This window comes from Lissotriton vulgaris, chromosome 1_1, assembly GCF_964263255.1.
Source record: "Lissotriton vulgaris chromosome 1_1, aLisVul1.2, whole genome shotgun sequence".
NCBI lineage: Eukaryota > Metazoa > Chordata > Amphibia > Caudata > Salamandridae > Lissotriton > Lissotriton vulgaris.
Window position 1 is genome coordinate 1,616,930,046 of NC_141685.1, and position 12,062 is coordinate 1,616,942,107.

Sequence of the window (12,062 nt, forward strand, 5' to 3'; positions counted from 1 at the left end):
AGATTACACTGCTCCGACCACTGCCAAGCAGCTAGTACGTGAATTCTTCCCCCGGTATGGTTTACCCCGTATCGTATACTCAGATAATGGTCAGCCATTCTCGTCCGAGCTTATGAAGCAGGTATCACTCCTGCTAGGGTATCAGTGGAAGTTCCACTGTGTCCGACATCCCGAGGCAGCAGGTCTCGTAGAGAGACACAATCAGACCCTGAAAACTCGTCTCACCAAAATATGTAAAGAGAAAGGCGTAGATTGGATAGTAGCTTTACCAGTTGCTCTTTTCTTTATGAGAATGGTAGCCCATTCGAGAACAGGGCTATCCCCGTACGAGGTGGTCTTTGGTAGGCCCCCGAATATGTGGGGGACGCCTCTGCCTCGTAAGATCACAGATGTTGACTGTTATATGCTGACAGATTACCTTGCCTCCTTGATGTCTGCACTACAATCATGTCGTTCACAGGTAGCAGCAGCCTTTCCCGACAACACCGAGGTGAAGCCACACGAGATCGTCCCTGGAGATCTAGTGCTTATCCGGAATTTCGATCAGAGGAATCCGCTGGAGCCCCGCTGGCAGGAGCCGAAGCTTGTTCTTCTCACAACAAGGACCGCTGTTAAGGTGGAGGGCCGCAAAGGCTGGCTCCACTCGAGTCATATTAAGAAATACCATGGACTTCCGCCAAAAACAGACTCCCAGCCCTGCCCCGTTTCAGAGACTGATACTAAACTCCCCCTGGTAGAAAATACTCCTCAGCAGGAGTACAAACTGAAATTGAGGTCTAGCAAGTCAGACAGTTTAATTGTTTAAGTCCTCCCCTAGGTGAAGCGGTTAGACAGGTTCCTGACATGTATCAGTTAGACCCCAATAGAGAGAGAGATAGACAGAAACAGATCAAGAAAGAGAAATATTGTAAATCTCTCCGTAGCCATTGCATTGTTGCATTATTGATTATGTTTTTTCTGAGTCTTACAATTATTGCTACAAGTTTATTATTACACATGTATTTTCCTATTTCCGTACGTGCACATTCTTCCTCAAATGACACTGTCGAGCATACTTTCAGTGAATTGCCCCCTCACGAGTTATCTTACTGACTTGCGCTGCGCAACAATACTTTCATCAGTATGTTACATCATTCTCATCAGACCAGCAACGCTACAAATTGTTGGATATGTGGCCGACTCCCTCCCTATCAGAAATACAAGGGAGTTCTGCCCCTCTTTCCGTACCCGTTTACACACAACGGTTCCTGTGGTGCATGGTTTAGTTTAATAAATTCTCTAAATTCTGATTCCATAGTTTACCAGGGCAATTGGGTATGGGGGAATCTGAACACAGTTATGCATAACGCATGTTTCCCTGACAAGGAGGGTCTTCCACAAAGGACAGGGACCGATCTAGAAAACGAAGTGTATGGATTGGGTAATTTTACACTTAACCTCATGATTCTGAATGTACTGTCCGATACAAAACCAGACTTACCCGCTATGTCAGTATTACCAGTCAAAGGTGAATTATGTGTCAGAAAGAATGGTTCAGTACACCTAGGTCATAGTGAATGTACTACTGTGATTGAATTCAGTGATAAAGGCAAGTCTACATTCAAAGCTTCCCGTCATTCCTATTTCATTTGTGGTCAGACAGCTTATGTACGCTTACCTCTAGATTGGGATGGTACTTGTTACATTGCATTCCTTCTGCCACCTGTTTTCCTAGCCCCACCTGATTATCATAAGGACTCCCATCTAGTACACAATAGACCCAAGAGAGATCTCCCGATTGTCGACTATACTGAAACGGCATGGTAGCAATACACAGACTTTAATAAAGGTTTCTTTCCCTATTTAGGCACTGTCTCGAATAGTAAACTGATACGTAAATTAACCAGAACCCTTGAAGCAGTAGTGAATGAAACTACTTCCGCCCTAGGCAACCTAACAGAGGAACAGTCTGCTATGAGACTTGTTGTTCTTCAGAATCGTCTTGTTCTTGACGTCATCCAGGCCGATAGGGGCGGAGCTTGTAGAGTCATTGGATCGAGCTGCTGTGTTTTCATTCCAGAAAATGCACCATCAGTATATAAAGCCATAACCCGTCTCCACAAGATTGCAAGTCAGATACACCAGAATCCAGGCACCTGGACTTGGTCCGGTTGGCTCTGGAGTGTGTTATCAGCCTGGGGATGGAAGGTCCTATCCTTCCTCGGAATAGCCCTTCTCATAGTCTTCAGTTGTTGCCTATGTTTACAGTGTGGGCCGGCGATTTGCGGCCTGTGTGCCACATCATGTATTCCCCATCCAAGTCCACGTTCTAAATCCCGCCTGAAAAAGGAAGAGCAAATGATGTTATATGAACAAATAGATAGACTAATGAAGATTGATATATCATGAAGGGTCCGTAGGGGACAAGGAGGGAATGAGGTAATTGGAATTTTTATTGTCAATTGTGTCCCCTAACGTAGACCCCAATGGCTCCATGTACATGCTTCAAGTACATGTAATTTCCCTCCATGACCAGCTATGAAGACGCAAATACATTTGCGTCCAACGTCAACATGTCTTCTTTCAGATCCACCATGAATGGGTCGATAATTCCGTTCCTAAGTATGCCGTGCCACCGTCTTTACATGGTGCACTTTCACGTTTTCCTGGCTCTGTTGAGTTAGGCCCTGATTTCTGCCATCGAGCCCTTTCTGCCTTCTGCCTCGGAAAGCTGCAGCCTGGACCTGCATCCATGACCCTTACCCTACTCCCTGTGCGGCGAGCGGTGCCCGGCTCGGCCTGCTTGCCTGCCAAGACAATTCAGCCTTCAAGTTATCTGCTCCGCTCCTCGAAAATACATTCCTGTCTAGTGATTTAGGTAAACATCTCCCCAGCTGCAGAGCAAAGGGCCCGGCCTTTCTGTCTCCGTGTATGAAATTCATTGCTCCTGTTACCATGGTAGGCCCATGGCCCCTCGCATTACACGTAGACACGTAGACACATATGCACGCACTAGCAGTCAGTATAGAATAGCCTCTGCCCGGAAGACCTTTCCTTCTAGATAAAACAGTTCTTCAACACAAGATATCAGATATGATTTGGGATTAGGTTGTTCTGACACGCCAGACTTCTGTCTCCCCTTCTGGTGCTAAATGTCAAGTCCCCTTCACCCTTCAGTTCCACGTCAATCACACGTCATGTTGCCTGCGCGCGCATCCAGCCATATATTTCTGCTGACACTGCAGGATTCCTCTATGAATCCACCCACTTGTGACACTTTCATGTGACGTTTCTAGCACACACCTCCGTGTACGCCCTCGTGCACGCCTTCGGTTACGCACATGTGTTCTTATCTCGTTTCTTTCAGCTGTTACGCCTTCTGTATCCATCACCATTGTATGCTTTTACTATATATAATGTGCACTGTTAATAAAGCATTGTCTATCCCTTCCTGAACCCTCGTGGTGATGGAACATGATACCATGGTTCGAACCATTCCATTACATGGAATAAAACCCTTATAAACTCAGCCTCCACGGACTCTGCCTCTCATTTTTTGAGCTATTTTATTGAACTTATACCGCATAGAAATTCAGTATACGGTAAATTTATTTACCATACAACCTCGGACTGAAGCAGCTGGTGTCCACCCCCACCCACCTCGCCGGACACACACTCGACGCCGTCTTCTCATCCAGCAAAGACATCGCCTTCAGCCACGCCACTGGACTCCACTGGACGGACCACAGCTGCGTCCACTTCACCTTCAGAAGAACCACGATCCACCACCACCAGCAACAGGTTGCTCGGAGAAGCTGGAACAAGATCACAGCCGACCAGCTCGCCGCTTCCCTGAGCCAGCACCCTCCCACCAGCTCAGCGAACCCCAGCCAGGCCGCCGACAACCTCACGAAGTGGATCAGCAACTGCGCGGACGAACTCGCCCCACTGAGGACCCCGCCCAGCAGACCCGGCAGCAAGAAGGCCCCATGGTTTACCGACGAACTCAAGAGCTCCAAGAAGAACTGCCGAGCCCTCGAGAAAGCCTGGAGAAGGGAGCCAACACCGGACAACATGACCACCCTCAAGATCGCCACCCGGAAGCACCATCAACTGATCCACGCCACCAAGAAAACAGCATTCAAGGACCGGCTGGACAACAACGCACACAACTGCAAGGAACTCTTCAACATCGTGAAAGAGCTCTCCAACCCCAACGCCGGAAACCACAACATCACCCCATCGCAAGACCTCTGCAACTCCCTCGCCTCCTACTTCCACAACAAGATCGCTGACATACACAACAGCTTCAGCACACACACAACGTTCCCCACGACCGCACCAACGCCCCCCACCACCACCCTCAGCGCCTGGACCCCGATCAACACAGAAGACACCATCCGCACGATGAACTCTATCCACTCCGGATCCCCGACCGACCCCTGCCCTCACCACGTCTTCAACAAGGCAGACGCTGTCATCGCACCCCACCTGCGGGACATCATCAACACCTCCTTCGACACCGCCACCTTCCCTGAGAGCTGGAAGAAACCAACAGCGGACCGCACCGAACTCAAGAATTACCGCCCCATCTCGCTCCTCCCGTTTCCAGCCAAAGTCATTGAGAAGACCGTCAACAAACAGCTGGCCGCCTTCCTCGAGACGAATGGATCCCTTGACCCCTCACAGTCTGGCTTCCGAGCACACCACAGCACCGAGACCGCCCTCATTGCTGCCACCGATGACATCCGAGCCCTGCAGGACAACGGAGAAACAGCGGCCCTCATCCTCCTAGACCTCTCCGCGGCATTCAACACTGTCTGCCACCGCACCCTAGTTCAGCGCCTCAGCAACGTCGGAGTCCAGGAGAAGGCTCTGGAATGGATCATCTCCTTCCTCGACGGAAGAACACAGAGAGTCCGCCTACCACCGTACAAGTCAGAGGCCACCAAAGTCATCTGCGGCGTCCCTCAAGGATCCTCGCTCAGCCCCACCCTCTTCAACGTCTACATGAGCCCCCTCGCGGCCATCGCATGCCAACACAACCTCAACATCATCTCCTACGCGGACGACACCCAGCTGATCCTCTCCCTGACCAACGACCCTGCCGCCGCCAGAGCCAACCTTCACGAAGGGATGAAAGACGTAGCCGAGTGGATGACCACCAGCCGCCTGAAACTGAACTCTGACAAGACGGAAGTCCTCATCCTGGGCTCCTCGCCCTCCGCCTGGGACGACTCCTGGTGGCCCCCCGCCCTGGGCACCGCACCCAAACCGACAGACCACGCACGCAACCTGGGCTTCATCCTGGACTCCTCCCTCTCCATGACCAGACAAGTCAACGCCGTCTCCTCGTCTTGCTTCAACATCCTGCGCATGCTACTTAAGATCTTCCGGTGGATCCCCACCGAGACCAGGAAGACGGTCACCCAGGCCCTCGTCACCAGCCGACTGGACTACGGCAACGCCCTCTACGCTGGAACCACCGCCAAGCTCCAGAAGAGACTCCAGCGGATCCAGAACGCCTCTGCCAGACTCATCCTCGACATCCCCCGACGCAGCCACATCTCCGGACATCTGAGAGACCTGCACTGGCTCCCCGTCAACAAGAGAATCATCTTCCGTCTCCTCACCCACGCACACAAAGCCCTACACGATCAAGGCCCGAGCTACCTCAACAACCACCTCAACTTCTACGCTCCCAAACGCCATCTCCGATCAACCAGTCACGCCCTCGCCGCCGTCCCCCGCATCCGAAGAGCGACAACAGGAGGAAGGTCCTTCTCCTACCTGGCCACCAAGACCTGGAACTCCCTCTCCTGAGTAGTGCGCTCTATAAATGTCTTTGATTGATTGATTGATTGATTGATTGATTGATTGAAGGAGGAATCAATAGAAGATGGAATACGAGCTGGCTAAGAGGTCAAAGGTACCTCTGACAATAGAAAATTAGACCGCAGCGTTTTTAATTTGCGCCAGTGCATATTGCAAGAAGTATCCGAAGCGCTGCATAGCTTTATTTAAATACATGGACGTGATTAAAAAAGCTTAGATCACAGGGTGGATATGCATGGGCACAATATGAGGAGGAGTTTAGAGCTCAAATGGCGCGGGACCCAGAGGCCAAATGAGGGAACTAGACAGGAATCTGTGGCACCACACCATCAGGGCGGCAAAAGGGGGAAAAACCATATTTGCGGCCAGCGGCTTCCCATAGTGTATCAGCCCTTTTAGGGGAGGCCCACCCGGGGAGGGGTGGGGGCATGGGAAATCCTCAGCCTGGGGCCGGAGGGGCGTGCTGGGACTTTAACAAGGGCCTGTGCACGCAGGAGTTTTGTAAGTTCCGTCATGATTGCTCTAAATGTTGGGGCAGCCATGCATTGGTCAACTTCTGGGGCAGACAACAACAGGGAGGCCAGCAATGGCACCAGCCAGAAAACAGCGCAACAGGACACCTGCAGCAATTCACAGGCAATAGAGGGGGTAAGGGGCCACAGGGACCTGGGTCCAAAGGCTCCTACGCCAGTTAAACAGTGCTGCAGGGGTATGAGGACCAGAGAGCAGCACAAGTACTGAGGAAGGGGTTCAGATGGGGATTTAGTTTGTTTTTCGAAAGCAAACTCCAAAACAGAAGTTTGTTTTTAAAAACACATTAAACCATTGTGACCCGCATTCTGGGCGTGGAGGTTATTATTGTTTTTTCCTTGTCATTTAGTGCCAGGTTTGTCCTGGCAGTGGCAGAGGGGAAATAGAACACTTTATACCATCCACTCTAAATAGAGCGGACATTGTAAAGCCCTTCCTTGGATGTTCCCTATTCTGTCGGGCCGTAGGAGGGAGCATTCCATTGACAGAGCCGATGGTGGGGTGGTGTCTGATGATGGAATCGTTATGGTCCACATGTCTCTAAGTGAGGCACACTGACCAAGGTTTTGACAAGGTTGGTACTCCAACCGCCCGCTCCGTCACGGCTCGCGGGCGAGCTGTGCTTGTGACGGAACGGTTCCGTCACGGCCCGCTGGCCGCGCCTGCGCGGCGCTGATTTCACGCCTGCGCTGACGCTTTGATGGGCGGGCGGGTTTGTGACGGAACCGTTCCGTCACAAGCACAGCTCGCCCGCGAGCCGTGACGGAGCGGTTCCGTCACTAGTATGGAGCCGCCGCGCGGGTGCCCCACCCCCGCAGCGCTGCGGCGGAATAGCCGCCGCAGCGAAGGGGTTAAATATCGCAATGTTTTCTTGTATAGCACTATGGGTAGAGGACGTTTATGCTGACAAAAGTCAACATTGTTTTATGTGTAGCTTACAAAAGTGTGAATATTCTGCCTAAATCAGGAGGGTTTCCCTGAATACTTGAATTGTGCTCCAATGTACTCATGATAGACCTGTTAAACATATATGTGAGGGCTTAAGATCTGATGCAACGTATGAAGTCTCGTGCCGTGATGTCACACGCCGTAATGTCACTTGCATTCTGATTAACTCGGTTAATCCCCCCATTTCTTTATTTAGGACTTGTGCCCTGAGTGTAGTAACGTATGCCATACCACATTTAAGACCCAGCAGCACTGATTCAACAAGCGCAGTGGGGGTTTCAATCACAGTGAAGGAATATGCCTCTGCACTCTGCATACCATTATGTCACATGCTGTCACAACGCGGTCGTAACAATGACCGTGTTGTGACAAATACTCCGCAAGTCGCTACAACTACTTGCGGATGGGGGGCACTGGATGTTGGAATAGTAAAATTTAGGATTCCAACTCCACCCTGTGCAGACTTTAGGGAAGGTGTTGGATTTTAAATCCAACACCTTCTCCCCCCCTCCGCAAGTTGTTGTAACAACTAGCGGAGTAATGGTATGCGTTGTCACAACACGGTCGTTATAACAACCGTATTGTGACAGCATGAAGGGTCACAGGTGCGGGGTAAAGGTGCTTTACCGCTTTGAATGACTACCTGGATGTTAGTTGGTGTGGTTCTCCTCACCTCACAGACACCAATATTGCATTAAATGTTTACTCTTAGATTCTGTTTCCAAAAAACGCAATAATGAAACAAGCACAATGACTTTTTACCTCAATCAGGAAATCTCCAGTGCGGAGCCCCGCCCTCCATGCCACGCCCTCCACATCCACCGATTCCAGATACTGGAGGGCTGGGAAGGCGGGCGTCGGCGTGAACTCCTCGATCGGCGTCTCTGCTGAAAAACAAATGAGCAGGTCAACATTTGTGGCGTATGAAACAATATGCTGTGTATTAGGCTCTTTCTCAGTTATTATCGACAGCACACTTCTCAAAATCTAGGGATTCACCGCTTTGATGTCACAGCAGTGAAAGCCTAAACTGGGCTTTCACTGGTCTGGCATCACAATAGCCCCAAAGGAAAACCCTCAACATTGCCTGTTCTTTCCTAAAAGCAATGGAGGCCTCACCAGGCCTCTGACAAAAGGCCCCAATCCTGATTTTTTTTCCGCATAAGACTAAAATAAAGGGCAAAAAAATCCCTCTCTTATAAAGAGCAAGCATTTGCAATGCAATAGGTCTCGCCTTTATGCGAGTTGGAGCCATTGACATTGCAAATGACAATGCCTTTTATTTTTGTTTTCGTTTTTAAAACATAAATAAAAGGCATTGTGATTTACAATGCCAATAGCTTAAACTTGCATAAATGCGAGAACTTTTGCATTGCAAATGCTTGTAAAATGTTGAGGGGGCTGCTATGGATGTGACATTGATCCTCAGCTGCCTTTGTCAGTTTTTAACCCAAACAAATCAGTATGTAAATCTCCGAGTCGAGTCCTGCACTGACCCATGTATAGAATCCATGAAGAGAAGTTATAGAACTGCCCCTCCCCCACTCACAAGCAGAGAGGAGGGAGGGGGCCGCATCTGAAAGCAAGGGGGCCCTAGACAGCTAGCCCTAGCACTCGCTCTGGGGGTGGGGCCTCTAACTGAAAACAGGACTCGGGTTCTGTCCTGTCTAGTCAACGCTTTGTGTCCGCGATGACCTGCTCTAAATCTCAAATGCCAGAACACCCACCGCTCTCCAGGAGGAATGCTGGGGCTAGGGGGGCAGGGAATATAACACCACAGAAGTTCCAGCTCTTGGTGACGAATGGGGGGCGCTACGGGTCGTGGGGCTCAAAATCCTAGGGCAGCCCCTGCTCACGGTGAGGAATTGTAAGGTGGGTGCTAAGGGCACTGAGAGCAGTAATAGGACACCAGCCTTTGGGCGGAAGTTGTGGCTTGACAAAGTGTGTTTGTGGGTGGGGGGGTGGTGCGGAGATGGAGTGAGGAGACAGAGGAGGATACACGATGCCAGAGAAGGTCATTGAAAATAAAAACAACAACCTGCTCAGTCCATGGTGCCATGGTATGTTTGCGATGCTGCACCACATCCTTACAAGATAAAAGAAATAAACAGAGCATGGTGTCCCGAAAGCAGGTGCCGCGCTCCAAAATAAAGTAAAAATAAAGAAATAAATGTAGCGCAGCGTCCCTAAAGTGGGCGCCGCACTCCGAATTAAAGTAAAAATAAATAAATAAATGTAGCGCAGCGTCCCTAAAGTGGGCGCCGCACTCCGAATTAAAGTAAAAATAAATAAATAAATGTAGCGCAGTGTCCCTAAAGTGGGAGCCGCGCTGAGCATGAGCATACAACTAATGACAAGCTGTCGCCATTGGGCAAATTACAAAAAAAGGGCCCACCCACTAATTCAAGGAGACCGTGTATCGCTGCAAGGAAACGATCCAGTCGGGATGGGCTGGGCCAAAAGGAGACATGGCGGTAACAAAGAAGCCTAATTTTTAATTGGAGGCCAGCGTTTTGCATAAATGATGACACTAGCTAATCAAAATTATAGGCGGGCTTCAACACCACTTCAGAAATTTTATCAATTACAAGACGTCTAAACCACTAAAAAAACACTAAGACATTGCAAATGAAAAAATATTTTAAGCTGTAAACAAAAATAATAGTGAACAATTTAAAAATGAAAAGGCAGCACTGTTTTAGAATTCAATAAACATATCTTACTTCATTTAAAAACGTTCTATTTTCCTCTTTTTACCCGTTACCTGTAAGGGTGTGTCCTGGGGTCATTTGCGGGTACTTTCCTTCCGAGGGCTGTGTAATGTTAGCTTTTCAGTGTACGCACGTTGCGTCACGACACGACGTGCCGGCGGCCATTTTAGGGATGCTCGTGCATCCCTGCTCAGAGGCGCGAGTGTCGGAGCACGGAGCACCACCAGCTCGGCGCTCTCTGGGAAAAATTACTCATTAAACAAAGTACTCCCTATTACAGCGTCCTGTCATTATTTCAGGGGGACCGCCAACATTACAATGGCGACGAGGTCGGGATAAATAAAGAAATAAAGAAGAGATACCACTACAGAAGAAAAAAAAACCGAACAGGACAGGGAAGAGATACAAGCCTGCAACCAGCACAACTGACAGGTCAACTGTAAGTAATTTACCACAGACAAACAGTGGACACCAGAGAGCGCTGCAGAGCCCACATCCACACGGGGGGAGCGGAACTGAGCACCGGGGATGAAGTGAAAGAGCGCGCAGAGGGGCAAACCACCTAGGACACCCCCCAACATAACACAACCGAGGGCAGGAGCACTGGCGACCTCTGGGAAAAGCGAAGGGGCAGAAACAGAGTACCCCCAGCTGCAAAACGAGAAACAAGAGGAAAACAGTGCACCAGGTAGCCCCAGAAGTCACGTGACACCCCACCTACAGAAAGGCGCGAAAAGATGTGTGCGCAAGCAGCGTCAGCGACGGCCCCCGTGCAGTTCCTACCCAAACCATGGGAACCCCTCATGAGGTGGGAAGATTGGAGAGACTACATAGACAACTTCATCGAAGTGCTGGAGGATGAAAATGACGAGAAGTTTACCAGTTAAAGGAAGAGGCGGATTTTGTTACAAAATCTAGGCCCGGAGGGGCTAAGGATTTTCAAGAATCTGGTACCCAAACCACGGGGGAGTACAGATGACGATGTGTATGCCCACGCAATTGAGGAATTAAACGAACACTACAAACCGGCGGTTTGCGTTTCAATTGACAGATACAACTTCCAGCAAAGGAAGCAACAACCAGGGGAATCGGTGGAAGAGTATGTGGCGGCCTTGAGGAAGTTGGCATCCACGTGCAGATATGACACATTCCAAGATGAATTCATCAAGGATCAAATTGTAATGCACACTACGAGTACTGCGGTGCAAGACAAGCTGTGGGCCAGTGGTGACGCCACGCTGCAGGAAGTAATGATCATAGTCAAGAGAGCGGAATTTGCGCGAAGATGCGCGGAGGCGGCAAAAAAAGAGACCGCAGCAAGTCCGATGGTGAACAGGATAGATGACGACGAGCACCGTAAGGACAACAGAAGCAAGGGGCCCACATCGAAGGGACTGAACAGGTGGCAAGGGAATCCGGGACCACCGGGAAAACAGACGGGGAACAACAAGAAAGCTTGCTACAGGTGCGGAAGCTGGGCACATGAAGCCTACGACAGGAAGTGTCCGGCATTTCGCGCCAAATATATGTACTGTGGGATCGTAGGGCACTACGAGAAAATGTGCAGCAGGAAAGCCTCCAGGAGTGTGGTCAAGTACATCGACCAAGGACAAGAGGACAGAGAGGAGAACGACCACGAAGATGAGGACACAGTACTTTGCATCTACGACCAAGTGTTGAGCGTAGACAACAAAAGGTCGACCAAGCCGGTGCTGGACATGACGATCGGGGGAGTACCGATAAGTATAGTGGCCGATACTGGATCGCCATATACCATTGTCCAGAGAGCAGTGTGGAACGAAACTTTCAAGCCGCACATGGTCCCAGACCTGGAGAAACTGGACATAAGACCAGTCACGTACAACGGAGACCCCATACCTATGGTAGGATTCAGACCGTTAAAGTTTGAATTCAGAGGACGCAGCGCCAACTGCAAATTGTACATATCCGAGAAGGGACCATCGGTGCTGGGATGGCTAGACCAGGGCGACTTGGGCATGAAACTGGACCCTGGTGGTAAAGTGCAGATCCTACTCACCGAACCGGAAGTGTGGCCGG

At 50.1% G+C, this 12,062-nt stretch overlaps 1 protein-coding gene across 1 annotated transcript in view; it reads right to left on the reverse strand.

Moving 5' to 3' along the window:
* Positions 1–12,062, reverse strand: part of SHANK3 (SH3 and multiple ankyrin repeat domains 3) — a 1,483,929-nt gene that overhangs the window by 409,715 nt on the left and 1,062,152 nt on the right. Inside the window, exon 15 of the mRNA XM_086918824.1 lies at positions 8,056–8,180. Coding sequence (XP_086774950.1) covers positions 8,056–8,180 — 125 coding nt within the window. The remainder of the gene's footprint in view (positions 1–8,055; positions 8,181–12,062) is intronic.